This window comes from Lepisma saccharinum, chromosome 24 (assembly GCF_977018435.1).
Source record: "Lepisma saccharinum chromosome 24, izLepSacc3.1, whole genome shotgun sequence".
NCBI lineage: Eukaryota > Metazoa > Arthropoda > Insecta > Zygentoma > Lepismatidae > Lepisma > Lepisma saccharinum.
Genome location: NC_139252.1, coordinates 31,076,849 through 31,095,555, shown reverse-complemented (window position 1 = coordinate 31,095,555; position 18,707 = coordinate 31,076,849). Strand labels below are relative to the sequence as shown.

The 18,707-nt window shown below is 38.5% G+C and overlaps 1 protein-coding gene across 2 annotated transcripts in view; it reads right to left on the bottom strand.

Moving 5' to 3' along the window:
- The window catches only part of LOC145978259 (homeotic protein ultrabithorax-like), a 487,109-nt gene that overhangs the window by 411,872 nt on the left and 56,530 nt on the right, over window positions 1–18,707 (bottom strand). The window contains exon 2 of one of the 2 annotated variants that reach the window (XM_083110758.1): window positions 3,523–3,591. The exons of the other annotated variant lie outside the window; for it this stretch is intronic. Within the exon in view, the coding sequence (XP_082966884.1) occupies window positions 3,523–3,591 (69 nt within the window). The remainder of the gene's footprint in view (window positions 1–3,522; window positions 3,592–18,707) is intronic. 2 annotated transcript variants of the gene reach the window in all.

Sequence of the window (18,707 nt, the reverse complement as noted above, 5' to 3'; positions counted from 1 at the left end):
TTTGGCATATCTAACAAAATATAGTGTATTTGTTTAGGAAAACCAAATAATTTAGTCAAAATCACGAAATTTGCTTTTTTATTCTTACCAAATGTTTTTATTTAAGGTTACAAACGATTTGATGGATAATTTATTCAAAATTACTTTTTAATCTGGTTAATTTTAGCTAGGCTGTATAGTTTGTACAAACTAACCGATCTTAAAATACACATTCAGAATAGGAAGTTCACATGAACTAACTGTTTGTGGAGTGTGTTTGTTTTTCTTCGCCAGGAACCAAACCTACCATTATTTGTTGTACAAAAACATATGTTTCTTCTATACATTTTGGCAGCACCATCTAGCGGCCATTGTATGAAACATCAGTTAAAGTATGTATATCCTGAGCTCTTTTTCAGAATAGCTATTAGGTTACACAACAAAATGAAGACTTGCTTCGAGTAATTATTTACCTACTCGAGTTTCAATTTTCCACAAGGGACTTTCATACTACACTCGACGAAACTGGTCAATTGTTATTTCAAATTCGAAAGCACGCTGACGCACATGTAATAAATTTAACCAAACGTTTTGTTTCTCTTTACCTACATATGTATGATTTTGTTTACGAGTACCATATTTCGTCTGACCAAATTTTTTGGTAAACAAAATGCTTTAGTAATTACAAGCAACATTTGTTTATCGGAAACAAAAAGCATAACCAAACAGCTCAACCAAACTTTTTTAGTAATTCCAAACCAGTTTTTTCTGTGGGTCCACTGAAAAAGCTAGTTAAAAGCAATATACGAAATTGTATTCACAGAAAGTAATACTTCTTAAATATTAAGAAACAGACGCTGACGATAACCTACATTTAAATAGAGGACAAGCGAGAAAATGATATGCTTCGTTTAGTAACAATGACGAAATTGGGTCCGTTTGTTCAGTTACCAAATAAATTACGAAATTATCAAACTTTAGAAAGTGCAGCCATCTACACGCAGAACTCAAAACGTGTCAATGACATATTAACGTGCATAAGCTGTGCCAAAATTCACACAGGAATGGATAAAAGTATACTTTCGTCCGATTCGGTTCGGTGTGATGCGCTAAAATGCATCAATTTGGAAGATCAGGCAAGATCATTTCATAGATAACAAAATTGCACATTTAACTGTCAACTGATGCTCGTTTCGTTCTCTTGACCAATGTGCGTCAATTTTATCACTTTTTTCTGTCACATGGTGTATAAATCGTGTGTGTACCTGTTGGTAACAGCCAATCAGAGTGCACCGTAGTTGCAGAAAAAATACATATGCAACAACTAAAACTGCATCACATTGGTCCACATATCTATTGAAGGAACGAGAGGGGGAGGGTTGGGTGCGAGTTTCTGAAAGGAATGCGGCAGTTATATAGTTCCTAATTTTGCCTATTTCAGATAACTCCTTTTTGAGTGCCTCTTTTATATATCTCTGTGCCTTTTTGCCTGCATATTATGGGGGTTATTAGTGCCGTAGCTAAATAATAATAATTGACAATTAGTTAAATCCACTTTTCCACCTCCTTAAATTAATACAGGCGTGTACAGTCAGCAGCAAGAAAAATGACACCTAAATCCTGAAATACTCGTTTCAGTGCAAAGCGTTGTGCGTGTTGCCTAAAGCTACGGGGATGGAGATTTAAATTTAAAATCTCTCATCGCCGTAGAGTTATGCAACACACCTAACGCACTGCAGGGAAACTAATTATTTCAGGATATAGGTGTCTCATTTTGATTGCCGGTGATTGTAGTCACGGACACTTCAGGATTGTAACAATTCCATTGAAAGTCAATGGAATCGTTACAACCCAGAACTGTCCCGTGACTGAACATGGGACAGATTCACAACGGCGCTACTTTTCGACACAGCTCTGTGCAACGTTACGTTTCCTTCTATATTTGTATATTTTTTGTTATAAAGTTGAGAATTTGTAAACAGCGATATACTCAGGAAATCCTGGCGACTCTAAAACATACTACAGATAAAAACAAGTATAAGAAAAGCACAGATAGGAAGGAATTTAGCATTAGCAAATAGATCTGCAAGAGAGAAGTGGACATTTTTTTGGAAATGCAACTTCAGGTGTACACTTGCAAATGGACTAAAATCAGTTGGGCAATTGAAAATACGTTAAAAAGTCAGTTGGCCAATTGAAAATGCGTTAAAAAGTCAGTTGGGCAATTGAAAATGCGTTAAAAGTCAGTTGAGCAATTGAAAATGCGTTAAAAGTCAGTTGAGCAATTGAAAATGCGTAAAAAAAAAAAGTCAGTTGAGCAATTGAAAATGCGTTAAAAAGTCAGTTGAGTAATTGAAAATGCGTTAAATCGTCGGTTGAGCAATTGAAAATGCGTTAAATCGTCAGTTGAGCAATTTAAACTACGTTAAAAAGTCAGTTGAGCAATTGAAAATGCGTTAGAAAGTCAGTTGAGCAATTGAAAATGCATTAAAAAGTCAGTTGAGCAATTGAAAATACGTTCAAAGTCAGTTGAGCAATTGAAAATACGTTAAAAAGTCAGTTGAGCAATTGAAAGTGCGTTAAAAAGTCAGTTGAGTAATTGAAAATGCATTAATAGTCAGGTGAGCAAAACTGAAAATTGTAAATTTGGTACTTTGTATTTCTCTGGGCTAATCGCGAAGATGAAGATTATGCATGTATATGTGTGTGTGTGTAAAGAATGTTAGTAGATATTGCTGTTTCTATTACTGTTATTAGATTACAGATAGGCTGTAACATAGTGAATATACGAGTACGTACATATACTGACTACAGTTACATTAATTAAAATATTCATCACAATTTTATCTATGATTTATTTGCACTATCACTTATTCAACCACTAGAATTATCTCTCTAACTAAGTTTACATCTTGATGAAATTATGAACTAAATTGTATTATATTTCTGGAACTGAGGAAATCATATTTTATCTTTTTTTTTAATTCGAGAGGGAAGGAGATAATTAAGATCACGGATGAACCGCAAATAGAATAAATTATGTCCGCTGTTCATATTAGTAAGTCGTCTACATACAAAACGCGAAATGCATCAAATCAAAATTGATGCCTTTTTTGTTCAATCAATTGACGCAGTTAAACATGTAATATTGGTTTCTTTAAAACGATCGTGTCTGATCTCATTTGATGCATTATGAGGAACATACAACGATAAAAGTACCGTTTGATGTATTTCTTGATGTATTTTGATGCACAAAAAGTGCATAATTATCATATTTTTAGTTATGTGTACTGAAATGAAGCTATAATTTTCGGGGCTTTCTCGAACATTATGTGTGTTGTCCTTTTTGCTGTTCATAATTAATTAGTCTGAAAATTAATGCAAAATGTTTACTAAACCAATGGGAAGTTAAAATTCAGACATTAATTTCCGACTATAATTTTGGCCCCCAACCCAAAACAAAGAGTTTATTGTGGACTATGACTAATACTAATTAAATGATACTATTTCTCAGCAAATGTTAATAAATATAGCTCTATTTACCTGCGAATGCCCAGCCAATAGACAAGTCCACACCTTCTGATCCAACAGTGTTGCCAGTTTTTCGTCTGCCTGGTGTAAACAGAGATGTGCCAACACAAAAGTATCAGTTTCCAGAAAAAACAAAGATTTTCTTTTTTTTTCTACCAGTCATGCAACAATTTATAACCCGTCACTAATGATTAATAGCTAATTAACCTTATTTCTTCTATGCAGGAGTAGAATTAATTTTCCGTCAATTTAATATCAATTTGAGAATTTCATTAACTGCTTGGGGATATACAAGCGAAACTATGGAGATTTGAAATATATTATCAAGTTTTTGAGTTGTGCATTGTGTAAAGTTGCAGGAATATAACGGATGATTGCATGTACCTATACGGTAAGATGAGTTACAAGCCCAGGGGGATAGGTTTGACACTTTAAATTAACCAAATAGAAAACAGGCACAAACAGTATTTGAAAGTAAAGTAAAATTATTAACTGAAACTCAGTTAGTTTTTGAAATCATCAACAGGAACTCGGTTAATTTTTGAAAATTATTTACTGTAACTCAGTTACTTACGGAAATTATTAACTGAAACTCAGTTATTTTTTGGAAATTATTAACTGGAACTCAGTTATTTTTTGGAAATTATTAACTGAAACAGTTATTTTTTTTTGGAAATTATTAACTGTAAGTCAGTTACTCCCTGGAAATTATTAACTGGAACTCAGTTAGTTTGGGAAATTGTTAACTGGACTCAGTTACTTTTTGGAAATTATTAACTGGAACTCGGTTACTTTTGGAAATTATTAACGGGAACTCAGTTTTTAGAAATTATTAACTGTAAGTCAGTCACTTTTGGAAATTATTAACTGTAGGTCAGTCACTTTTGGAAATTATTAAATGTAAGTCAGTCACTTTTGGAAATTATTAAATGTAAGTCAGTCACTTTTGGAAATTATTAACTGAAACTCCGTTACTTTTGGAAATTAGTAACTGGAACTCAGTTAGTTTGGGAAATTATTAACTGGACTCAGTTGCTTTTTGGAAATTATTAACTGAAACTCGGTTACGTTTGGAAATATTAACTGGAACTCTGTTACTTTTGGAAATTATTAACGGGAACTCAGTTTTTAGAAATTATTAACTGTAAGTCAGTCACTTTTGGAAATTATTAACTGTAGGTCAGTCACTTTTGGAAATCATTAACTGTAAGTCAGTCACTTTTGGAAATTATTAACTGTAAGTCAGTCACTTTTGGAAATTATTAACTGTAACTGTGTTACTCGTTTGAAGTAACTAATAACCATATGAAGAATAACTTTTACAGTTACTTTCCTTTATGTTTTCATATGGAATAAAATTTTGGATTACTCTTTGTTTTCTTACCTCTTATAATTTCACATATAGACATCTTATGTTAATTATTATTTAATTATAAAGCTAAATTAAATTTTATGTCGTCGTGAATGAAAGAACAACATTGCTAATCTAGAATAAAGTAACTTTGTTACTTTTGAAGTAACGCCAACGCTAACTTTTCCAAACACTGGCGAAATATTCTGATTTACTACGTCAATTGAAACTATGTAATTATTAATGAAAGTGCTAATTCTTACGTTGTTCTTGCTCTCAAATTTAGACCATATTCTTTCAAATGTTACATGCAATAACAAAAATATCGTAAACGTATCAATTTGGAGAATGTGTCAGTGTAAGTTGTTTTAATTATATCTCTAGAACATCGGTAGGGATTGTGAGGGAGAGAGATCTCGGTCTCGTATCGATCGAGAACGAGATAGATGCGTAAAATCGATTCGAGATCGAGACAAAAAAAAGCCATGGGATCTCGTCCCGTACATTAGTTGTCCTGATTTGCCAATAGATGGGGGGAGTGGGTGTTCCTAGGCATATTTATAGATACTTTACGTACAGTTTGTAATTTACTGTGTTTTCATAAGTAGTAACAAACATTTTTGTGTTTATTATTTCTAGATAAAAGAAGGGAACGAGACTTTTACTGCGGGACAAGATTGAGACAACTTTCCTTATTCACCAGATGATGTGCCTTCATTCTTGTTTATTCAATAGAAGTAAGTCTTTCTCTATCTTAAGACACGTTGCATTTGCATTTGCGTCAGCGGTAACATACTGAAATACGTATGTGGTCTTACCAATGCTTAGAGACTTGGTGTAACAGAACACTCTTGGTGTAAACTACAATTGTCGTTGTCCAGCACTTCTCTAGTGTTACACCATTGACCGTCACGCTCGGTTAGGTGTTGTGATGGCTGCTACGGTACTTTTAGTGTGAACTCAGTATCATACCTGTTAATGTGTACAGAACATATTCTCTCGAATTGTATGTGCAAAGTAGCACTTAACAAGTCCATATTGTTAAATTTCTCCCTGAAATTTTCCTTCTGTTATACGTGCAACTTATTATCAACATTTCGAAAAATACTTTCTCAGTTACTGTACTGCCAAATCTTATAGATACACTGTAAACTTACACAACAAATCTATCATCAAAATTAGTGAGTTTTTCTAATAATTTAGTGTTTGTTGGTTGACAGTCAAACGGGCTAAGCTCTACTTCAGGGTTAAAAGCTCAAAGCCAGGCCTGTTTCTAAGTAGAAATGCTGTGTGGGTTTAGAATTGTATTTTAGGAATAGCAATGTAAACATTGTGTTTGATTCGAAATTGTACGAAAATACATATTTTGCGAGTAAAAAAACTCTCAAAATTACGATATCGTCATCGTGAATTCTTGTGATTCTATCTTTTCTGGGGGCACTGCCCCCTAAGCCCCCTTTATAGTCCCACGTCAATCGATTTCCTAGTGTATATTTAACAGATACTGTACTGGAAAGAAAATCTGCTGAGAAAGGCACGAATTTATCCTTTTACGCTCCCAAAAAACGAGGGAAAAATACTATGAAGCTCACTTGCATTCCTCTGGTCAATTTCAAATCGCATCGCCCCCTCCGGAACGCAACAACTCACGACCCAAACCCGCAGCGACCACGTAGTTCGGACGTTCGCCGACAGGTGGCGGGCACTGCGGCGCCCATCAGCCGCTAGCAGACGACTTTCCAGCGGGAGAGAGCGTGGTGTTGTTCAGTGACCCTTGTGGCCGGGGCCCCGCAGTGAGCGTAGGGATTGTTTGGCTTGTGGCGGCACGGCTATCGTATCTAATCCTCCTCGGTTGCGTGATGTTAATTGGCGTCGAGGCTTCGACATGACCACGTCAAGCAGGAGAGCTCTCGTAGCCACGGGCTACGTGTGTGTCGGTTTCCCCACGAATCAGATATCAGATTTTAGCTATGGAACCCCACCTTTCATGTACCATTCTCGGTACAGAGAAGATTTTTGAAACAGCTCAGGATAAAAATGCAATGGACATTTTTTTCTAAAGCATGTCAAAGAAGGTTAGTTGTCTCGGGCCTAATTGGAATTGGGCCTACAGTTTAAGTCAACTTTGTGCACAGATAGGCTAATCGGGACTGGACTTATGTCTCCACTGGATATCGAACTCTGAATCCCCGACGACGTGGCCCTACAGTTTAAAGCAGACACGTCGATATTGACACATAACGTTCTGAGATCTAGTCCGGACATAGCTTTTTGTGTGTCTCCCTAAGTCAAAGATTATATGAGTGCACTTTATTTGCACATAGGCTAATCGGGACTGGACTTAAAGAAAGTTTCGAACACCTAGTGCGTAATATGTTTATTTTTCTGCCAATTTTGGATAATCGCGAAGATCAGGATGGGTAATAGTGATATGATGAAATTGATCAAGTGGGACTCGAAAAGAACACCCAGGCTAGGATTCGAACCCGGCGTCATAGCGCGCTGTGCTAACCACTCCATCACGGAGTTTGGCTGTTGCGTAATGTGCCTCTACCGGGAATCGAATCTGGGCTCCCTTAATTACAATGCCACAGCGTCAGTTACTATACCCATTAATTGCATCTTCGTCGTTGCGATTAGCCGAAAGTGGAAGGAAAGCGGCGTCAAAAAAACATACTTTGAAGTGGGATCGGAACCTTTGCACCATGCCCTCGCTGGGAGTCGAAAGCGGTACCTCTTTTACTGCAAATCGACTCCAGACTCTTCGTAGAGTGAAATACTATCTCTGCTGTCTGTGCAAACTACTTCTCTTCTAATAACGATCGAATTACTTTCTCGAGTTGAGTCACAGAAATTGGGCTTTCAGCGAGAATCGAACCTGGAACACCCATGTTGCACGTGAAAAACTTATGGAGGAAATAAAAACACAAAGAGACAACGAGAGAAGCGGGATGTTCAGAAGACTCTTAATTACGAATTATAATTAGTACAAATAAAAAATAAATTATCGTTTAAAATGGCTCTAAAAGCAAGAGCCGGACGCTTGGGAATGCATTAAACTTCAGACCATAATCTTAAAAATGAACTAGAAAAGTCAGGTAGATAATTTAAAACATTTCGGGTGGGTTACTGAAAATACACTAAAAAATCGGGTGGGTTATTGAAAATGCACTAAAAAGTCAGGTGGGTTATTGAAAATGCACTAAAACGTCTGGTGGGTTATTGAAAATGCACTAAAAAGTCAGGTGGGTTATTGAAATTGCCTTAAAATGTCAGGTGGGTTATTAAAAATACACTAAAATGTCAGGTGGGTTATTGAAAATGCACTAAAAAGTTAAGTGGGTTATTGAAAATGTTCTAAAAAAGTCAGGTGGGTTATTGAAACTTTACTAAAAAGTCAGGTGGGTTGTTGAAAATTTACTAAAAAGTCAGGTGGGTTATTGAAAATGCACTAAAAAGTCAGGTGGGTAATGAAAATGCACCAAAAAGTCAAGTGGATAATCGCAAATGCACCAACAAGTCAGATGGGTAATCGCAAAAGCACCAAATAGTCAGGTGGGTAATCGAAAATTCATCAAAAAATCAGGTGCATTGACGAAAATGCACCAAAAAGTTTGGTGGGTACACAAAAATAGACCAAAAAGTTACGTGGGTAATCAAAATATTCAACAAAAATTCAGGCAGGTAATAGAAAATGCACCAAAAGGACAGGTGAGCACTTGAAAATGCATTGCATGTCTGGTGGACATTTTTTTTAGAAATGCACTAAAGACGCGTGGGCAACAATGTGTGTTCTAGAGAGACTTCCTAAGTCAGAAGGAACAACACTTCTAAAGATTGCAAACAGGGACTTCCGGTGGATCTAACTGGAGGTAAAGTGCATTTAGAATACTTGATCCCCTAGTCACTCAGAATCCCACTTGCAGTCATGGAAACCACACAACAAACATTCAACCCAAATACAACGGCTCCACGTGGTCGATAGAGACTCGCTCCCCATCTCCACCTTGATTTCATTAGCACTTTGAAGTCGATGACGTCATTAGCTTGGTCTTGCACTCCGGCCAAGCGTGCCCATGACCTTTCCGGCATCGATTGGCTGTACGCGGTTCATTATGTGGCATACATGCTCCCCGGCCATCAGCGCTCGGCCCTCGGAGGTGAAAGAGCATCGTGTCTATTGTCCTTCTGGGGGACCAAGTATCGGAGATTGCCACGTTAATACATGCTCTATGATTTCCATGCGCCATTCTCTATTGATGCAATGCGTTTCCGGTTTAAGGTACAGTTTAGGCACGGGTAGGCTAATCGGGACTGGGCCTACAGTTTAAAGTGGGAACCGGGTATCGAACCCCGGACCCCTTGACTACGTCACCACTACATCACAGAATGATCGGCGGTTATTTCACCGGATAAATTTGATATTTTTAAAGTCTAGTTTACGCACAGATAGGTTAATTGGGACTGGACCTACAGTTGAAAGTGGAATCTGAACTAGGTTTATCCGTTTCAAGGGCCATCCACATATTCATTTATTCGTCATATTAGTTTGTTTGCTTGAATTGTTTTAAGTCCACTTTATGCACAGATAGGCTAATCGGGACTGGACCTACAGTTTAAAGTGGGATCCGAACCACTGTGACATGTGCCTCTGCCGGGTATCGAACCCGAGACCCCTTAATTACAGGGCGACATCGTTACCGTTTCGTCAACGGGGAGGCCCTTCACTGTATAAGAGCGAAGAAGTTATACTCCTATAAGCGATTTTTTGGTGCATTTTCGATTACCCCCACCTGACTTTTTGGTGCATTTATTATTATCCACCTGACCTTCTGGTGCATTTTCGATTATACACCTGACTTTTGATGCATTTTTCGATTATTCGCCTGACTTTTGATGCATTTTCGATTATTCGCCTGACTTGATGCATTTTTATTGTCCTCCTGACTTTTTGGTGCATATTTTTTTTTATCACAAACCCGTCTTTTTGGTGCATTTTCGATTATTCCTTTAAACTCTCCATTTCTCATCTTTCACCGCCTCTTTCAATATCCACGTTTCCTTGCCTTCAACAACCATGATACATCACACTGGTGCCATAAACGTGGCTCCAATCATTTCCTTTCCTGAAGGAACCAATACTCCCGATACGTTCCATTGTGTCCATATCTACACAGCGATTGTGCACTGAGAACATTATGCTGTATCTGATGCACCTAGTGACTAACACCACCTTCCCGTCCACTGTTCTCTCAGCTAGGCTCGACGACTAGTCCTCCACATCAATCGACGGGCGCTTTTGTATTTCACCGGAACACGCGGTTCGACGTGCCCGACATCTGTCATCGGGGGAGGAAAGTTATGAAGACGAAATATGCGTCGCGTGACATTCCATTGTTTTCACATGATGCTACTTTGTAATTGGGGACATAAATCATATCCACTGCTTCCTTTATGGGAAGCCGAAGGTAGAACAGGAACTTCGCGTTGCTTCTTCTTCTTCTTCTTCTTCTTCATGCCCCTCACCGCTTGTATGGTAGCAGTCTTGGGCAACGGTCTGAAAACATTGAGGGCTGGAAATTCGCGCACTAGTATAAACAGCACAATATTTTGTTCCACTTCACTTCACTGTCACTATAACACTGCAATGATGAGGGATGATATCAAAAGCGAAGTTCACACTGTCGAGCAAATCCATAGAGAATCCACATAGTAGAGGGGGAAGGTGATGAAAGTAAAGAGGGCAAGGAGAGAGGAAAAGGAACCTTTTTTCGAAGGAGTCGCGTTGCAAGTGCACTCTTGTCTGTTGCTTCATGCAACGAATGTCATTGTTGAAAAAGCATTGTTGCGTTCAATATTTGGAGCAACGTATTCGTTAACATTTGAAGATTGTTTAAAGGGAAAGAAAACCGACAAAAGTAGAAGATGGGGTAAGGATGGAAGTGGATATAAAAATAAGTGGAATCCGCAACACCATGTGCCTCTACCCGGTATTGACCAGGAAGGCGATCTAACAAAATAATATTGTTATGGTAAATATAATTAATGCAAATATTTGCATTCAAATTGTGCAGAGAAAATCTTATTGGTTTTATTTAAAAGTTATTATTCATAATAAATAAATAGTAACAAATAAATTGTAACTAAGATATTTGTATCATCTATGGCCTGCTGTATGTCGAAGTGATTGAACTCCACGTTTTATTCCTATATATATTATACCTAGGTGGCCGCGGTGGCTCAGTCCGTAACGCGTCTGACTACCATGCTCAAGGTCCCGGGTTCGATCCCCGGCCGGTTCAAATCCGGGATCTTTTCTAACGGTGGAAGCGGCCCCGGCGCCCACCCAGCGTCGAATAACATGGGTACCTGGGGGGGTAAAGGCGGTCAGGGGCGTGATGCTGATCACATCACCCCCACTCACGACCGGATCAAGAAAGTGTGGGGCGTTACCCCCACACCCCCTATACGCCTTCATGGCGTGGTGCTATGCACAGGGGAACACTTTACCTTTACCTTTATATATTATACCTATATACGGTCCTGCTTCTTTACAACTTACTATATAAACCCAATGAGAACGAGAAAGCCCTTCTGGATCAATAGTAGAATAACATCATCTATAACCTTCGCGCTACGACGCCAGGGGTCCCGGGATCGAATCCCGGCCTTAGTGTTGCCCACGGGACGAGACGGGACAGGCTTTTAAAAATTCGAGACGAGACGAGATTGATCATGTGTCCCTTTGACAAACGAATATTTTCGAGACGAGACAGCATTTCACAGCATTTCCACGAGACGAGACAGGAAAAAGTCTCGTCTCGTGGGCAACACTACCCGGCCTGGGCATGGATGTTTGAGTGTGTCCAATCATCAATTTCATCATAACGTCACTCATCTCCATCTTTGAAACTTAGCCAAAAGTGGCACAAAAGCGAAGTAAAATAAAGCAAATGAATGAATCAATCAATCTATAACCTTGATTGCATCACCAAACAAATTTTAATTATGCTGTTAATTTATCGTTCCATTGCCTTACCTCTACAATTTTAAACATTTAAATGTACAGTCAGTTTTGCTGATTTGTGTCTGTAGTTTATATTTTCCCTCCACCCTTGTCAAGCGCCACTAATTTTCTCCTCCCTCTCACCGACAATAAAAATGGGAAACCTACATCCTGAAACATCTACTTTCCTGCAATGCGTTACGTGTGTTGCGAGTATATTACATGATGTACGTGTTCCATTCTTTTGCCGTTGACTGTACAGTCACAGAAAATCTAATGGAAAAAAAGGTAAAAATTAAATGGGGTCCACTGATCTTGGCTGGAACTATTTCAAGTGGCCAACAAAGGGTGAAATTTATCAGTTTCGCTAACTTTTAAAATAAATGGCAATACGACACTGTTTTGTTGGGAACTTATCTTTCAAAAACCTTGTTATACACAACTGAACACCTGTACTGAAAACGACACGACCCATATTAACATTTACACCTGGAAAAAGCAACGCGTTTTCCATCAGGTTCGCGCGACCAGAACTGTGACGTCACCTTCGCAGCTGACAACGCCACCGAGCGAAATAAATCAGAATTAACACCGAACGGAACAGTCCAACTACGGGAACTTTTGCCGGTAGTCGCTCTCCTATCAATCAGTGTTGTCAGACCGAAAGCCTCTTTTCCACCGTTACGAACCCCCCAAAAAAACTGTTAGCGAGGAGGGGGGAGGAACGTAACCTAAACTATTTGTTACCGTCCGAAAAACTGCGATGCTTTTTTTTTTGTTCTTTCCAGTGCTAATCCGGAATACAGTGATTTAATGAACAACTACGAGCGCCTGTACAGACAAAATAATTGGTTGAGTAACGAGCTAACACCGGCGACTTTTCCGAGGCAGAAAAAATATATTAGTAGAGGGCGCACGGGTAGCAGAAAGGAAGCAGAGATTCTAGTAGCTGATAAGCCGCAACGCAAGCAAAAGGGGGAACACAGTGACACTTCCGTTTACAGTAAAACGAAAGGTGAAAAAAAAAAGTAGTTCGTCCGCTAGGGTTCTACAACTCGTCGCGTACCTCTTGGCTGTGCGTGGATGGTATCAGCGGCTATTATTCTTGCTACGTCACACACATGGGTTATCCGAACGGGGCCATGTGCAGTTCGCATCTGTTACGTACGACACAGGACTAAAACCTGGGCGCTTGGACATTTGAGCGTCGTTTCGGTTGCGATGATGGATTCTTATTGAGATGTCGCGGGATCGAGTCCCTGGCTCGTCTTCTTACAAGGATACAGTAGGATCCACGACGAACAAATTGTCCATCGCCATGTTCGTGCACTTTATTTGACCCAATAATAGCTTCAAGAATTAAAAGAAAACTGAAAACAAGCTGTTGACACCTTCTGCACCAGCATACATAAAAATCCACCGCTTAAAAACGCATAAGAGAAAAATTAACGAAAATAGTCATGGACAATTTGCCGAGCCCAGCCAACGGCAAAGATAATGGTAGACCACTATTTTCATTACTTTTTTTATTCTAAATTCTGTGTTGTTTTAAGGAATGAAACTATGTTGGTTCGAAGCAGGAATTGCCTTCTGCTTGTTGACGTCATTATTTCAATTCATTGTCATCACATTGTGTAATACAGACCGAATGAAAATGGTGGTGGACAATTCGCCTACTGTTTCTTTCGCCGTTTGGTGTACAAGCTGAAGCGAGATCAACAGAAGATTATTCAAAATGGATGGATACAATAGCGATATAGTTTCAACTCCAACTTTATGCTCGGTTACACTAATCTGGGTCAGACCTACAGTTTAAAGTGAGGTTGATATTCTGTGAATTGGCCGTTTATATGAAAAGCGAAGGAATGGTGTACGTGTTGTATAAGGGCAACAAATGATTATTTTAAAAAATACGTGTCAACCATTCCATCGCGTTTCATATAAACAGCCAATTCACAGAATATCAACCTATTTGATGAAATCTAGCCTCGCTTTTTAAAAACCTTTAGCCAGAATATACGCGGAATAAAAATGAGTGAAATGAATGAATGGGTTAAAACTTTTGTGTGCGTCGGCACATATGCACCTTCAGTAGTATTACGGAGAAAAATACGTTTATCTAAACCCTTACCTTAGTGTGTAAAAACAGGTGTAAAGAGCCCCTTGAGAGGGCATAAAAATGCAAGGTTATAAAGGGACATGCGCGACACATTAAAAAGGCAAGGACACACTAACCCACTGTTGGATCTACTGGATCCAATCCAGAACCCCTGAGTTACCACTCTGTCATCGGGAGCGATCCGTAAAGATTCCGTTTCAAAAATTGGTTGCAAAAATATCAACCATATTTGTCCCAGAACGATAAAACTACCATACTGTATATGTACATGGAAAATTCATGATTGGGAAATGTAGTACAGTAAAACCTCGTTAATCCGGACTAATGGGGGGGGATAAGTTGTCGGGTTTAACGGAAGTCCGGATTAACTTAAATAATTTAAAAGAACAGTAGAAAGTGCATTAAAACTCAGTTTATAGCAACAAAACACGTTTCTTATGGTGTACTATTTAAAGGGCATAGGCCTGAGGGAAACAGAATTTCATCAGTGGTTGACTGCCTTTTCTTTGGGAAGTTCTCTTGTTGACTTCTAGCCACATTTAAAACCTTGCATTCTGCTTCTTTTTTTTTTTGGGGGGGGGGGGCTTTTGCCTGTCCGGATTCACGTGGTTTTACTGTATGTGTGTGCAGAAATGAATGTGGCTTTGATAGCCTATTATTTTGACACTTTCTTCTAGTTTCTTGTTAATAACATTAACAGCGATAAGCACCACAAGGGAGAAAAAATTCTCGTAAATATAGTTTGTTTTTTTGTTTACACCTAAATTGAACACATGGTGGCAACTCCCCCTCCCAAAACAAATTCAATTAATAAATTGCTCATGGCATGAGTCGTCCAATTTAACTCATATCGAGTGTCCCCTATGGTGTAACGGTAACTCTTTTTAATTTACAAGTGCATATTTTTTATGAATTCGTGGTTATTTTGCTACACAATAATGTTTTTACGATTAATCATTGCTATATTTACTAAAGGTTCACTCACAATTTTCCCAACAAGGATATCCATAGTTTCTTGTTCTACAACAAAGATTTATTGCAAAAACTTGGCGAAAATGCACTTTCGACCAGGACTCGAACCTGCGTCTTTTTAGTCAAATTTCCGTACGATGGTACTGTATATCTCGAGTGCAGTGGCAGCGATTGGGTTCCAAAACTGGGGGCGTCAAAGAGAGCTTACTTTCCCTCGTTGGTGGGGAAGGGGGGCAGCTACCCTCTAATCGCCGCCACTGCTCCTGTGTGTATCAAAATACAATCTGACAAATATTTAAATATGTTAGTGTGACTTAAAAACCTTTTCCTCCCAAAATTTTGGGAAACATGGTGAAATATAAAAATATCTACTAATATTGCTATAATTAGATTATGACCTCTCGTAAAATCCCTGTGCAAATCACTAAAAAATACCTATTTATGTACTACGCGTATTTGCTAAATAACTGTTAAATTTGTAAAATCATAAAAATTACTCATTACTTTGCTTCTCAGATCCGATAAGCTTAACAAAAGTACCATTAACTGGTAAATTTTAATAAACCTGCAATTTTTGGGGAGAGGACAATTGCCCCCCTTGCCCTAGCCAAGTTACGCCAATACCAGCAGATCTGATTCTGATCAGCCTCTGTGTATAGCAACTCGTTTCGTTCATGTTCCGTTAAAAGCTTAATCGCAGATTTAAGCCTAACTACAGTTAAGAATTTACACACGCACAGACAACGTACATGAAAAACAAGAAAATCAACCACAGAATCAAGAATTGGTGCAAAGGATGACAGAAGATAAAGAACAAGGAAAGGGGAGGGGAGAGGAAAGACCCCAAAGGTACCAATGACTGCTTCATCTAACAGACGGGCGAAAATGATAGCTGGCTTTATTACCCTATAACTCAAACAGCTGCATTTACGGGGGTCTTGCGACAACTGTCCCAGAGCAAGATTTACAGCTCAGTACTTACAGCTCGGTCTTGCAGCGGCAAGATGCAGTGTTGCCAACTGTCACAAGAATAATATCCCTAAGGTCGGAAGTAAAATATCCCTTTGGTTGAAAATAGATCCCCCTACACTGAATGAATTTCTGTCTACAGAGTTTCAGAAATTATTTTGTATGGTGCTATGTCATTATTATTAGATCTATTATTAGTGGTAGTATTACTAGTGGTACTTGTAGTGGTAGTGGTAGTAAGAAGAGATTAGGTAGTCTACATCAATTGTAGTGATTTTAGTTGGGACTTTTTTTTGTTTCATGTGATTGGTAATTTTCAATTTGTATTTCGACATGCTTTACAATATTTTAAGTGATTGTCATGATTGGCTATTTCACATTCAAGCAAATATCAATTTAATTTAAATGCTGGTTCTTTACAAAGCAGTTAACTGTAACACAGAACAAGAAATTTACTAATGTATGTAAAAATAAAATACAGATACTTGCGGAAATCAAAGAACGTTATAAAACCTTATATTTATTACTTCAAATGCTCAACTTGACACGTGTTTATAAATAACCATTTCTTGTCATACAACACGTACATCATCCCATCACGTTTCATAACTACCAAGTCACAGAGTATCAACCTATTTTTTTTCAAATCTGGCCTCGCTTCTTAAACCATTTAGCCATTTTCAATTCTGGGTACATCAGGACATCCAATAGTGGAACAGTGAATGGCAAAAAAAATGTGCATGAAAATGAGCAATTGTGTAGTCTTTCTCTTTTCCGAATTTATAATAATATCAATGTGGATTTACCTCTCACCGAAATAATATTTGCTTTCCTTGCTAGTACATGCATTTCCTGTTTACACTTGAATTTGGCAGCGGATTAAAGATCCCCCCAAGGTTAATTCGTACGCTGATGACAGTGCATTGCTTTAATTGTAATTATTAATAGATAATGACAATTACAAGTAAGACTGCTAAAGTTTTATCGCAAGTACGACATAATTCCAGATTCAAGACTCATTTTGTGAGGTGGCAACTCAGTTTAAAATAAAATGTATTACTTGCCCCTCCCGGGAAAAATCCTGTGAACAGCCAATGTGCACGAACTCTCCTACCTGCTGAAGAAGATGTGGGAAAACTTCACTAAATTTGCTTGACATACATTTAAAATCTTATTTACAGAAATAAAAACAAATTTAGAATTACTCAGGACATGTAAAAAGTATAAGAAATATCTAGGCAGAGGAGCATGTCCTCACGACTTGGCAACACTTATCAGGACGACAAAACCTGCCGCTTCAACTGTTCTTCCACTCCTGCCCCCTTCGCCTCTTCCTGTGCAAACAGAAGCATGCAACTATGAGGCCATTGTTTCGTTTAAGATCATACATTGTTTCACCTGTAATTGTTGCTATAAAATGTGCCTTTGCCAACGGCCTTGGAGCATCGCGGGTGACATCTGACGCCTGGTCCAGGAACCAAGACAATCCCTTTTCAGGTCACTCGCTTACCAACGGTTAATAGATATGCTCTGATGGTGTGGTGTCTGTCTGTCTTGGTGCAAATTAAAAAGGGTGTGAGATGCTGCAACAGTGTGTCCCTGGGCACAAGTTGATTTTTGACAACCATGACTGTAATTTTACTTTTGTAATAGAATTATATCTTCCAGGTTTTTCAGAGGAGCTGTTATTGAATCATGTTACAGTTACGGGGTCAAGATGACAGCCGGCAATTTGATGTGGGGTACATATTTATGGTCTTCACCAGTGGCGGCGAATGGGTTCCAAAAGTGGGGAATGGAGGCAAGGTAAGTTTACTTGCCCTTGGTAGAAAAGGTTTAGCATAGTGCGGGGACAAAACTGGCAAAAAGTTGGTGTCGAGGACAACTGCCCCTACGCGCCCTCAAATCGCCGCCACTGGTCTTCACACATTAGCTACTTGTTTCAGAAGAGCACATGAATTTCAGGAAAGTTTTCACAATCTTTCACAACTACAATATTTTAGTTTCAGTTACTAGAGACAGTAGCTAGTTCTCGTAGCTTATTTTTCTGAATTTTATCATAACTTGGAAGGGAAATTAACCCCAGTTCATGCTACCCCCTCAAATCTGACTATGCTTGTACAGTATAGATAAAATTGACAACATTTCTGATAGCATGAACTTTGTCACAGGCAAAATTGCGGGAATCAAGTCCGCCTCAAAATATTTACCAAAATATCTTCATGTCTAAGTACATATATCTTAACCCAGAAAAAGTATTTATCAAAAAAACACATAGTTATTGCATGTGATGCTTTTTAAAAGTAATAGTCTGTTCAAATTTTAAACGCTGTCAAGCCCATCATTGTTGCCAGAGTTAATTCCATTGTTGCCCATGCTGTAATGTTTGCAACTTGGAAATCCCATGCATTGCGATTGTGACGTCATTTCGTCCACTGATGCGCATGGACTCGCCTGTATGTGACCACCTTGCACAGGCGACAATTTACGAACTGACACAGAAATGAAAGTATAGATTTTCTTGAGGAAGTGAGGATATATAAAAGCTTATGGATATTTTACAAATCCAATTGAAAGGTATACAAATTGAAAGAAGAAAGTGCTTACTTGCAAGGTTACAAAGGAAAGGAACATTGTTTTCCGGAGCTCAGTGATTCTCTGGCGTACAAAACAGCAAAGGGTTCAAAAATACACGTATGGTAATATATTCATAAACATCTCAAGGAGAGAGGCCGTCACAGGACAGTGTACAAAAAACACAAAGCGTCCCCCATTCGCTG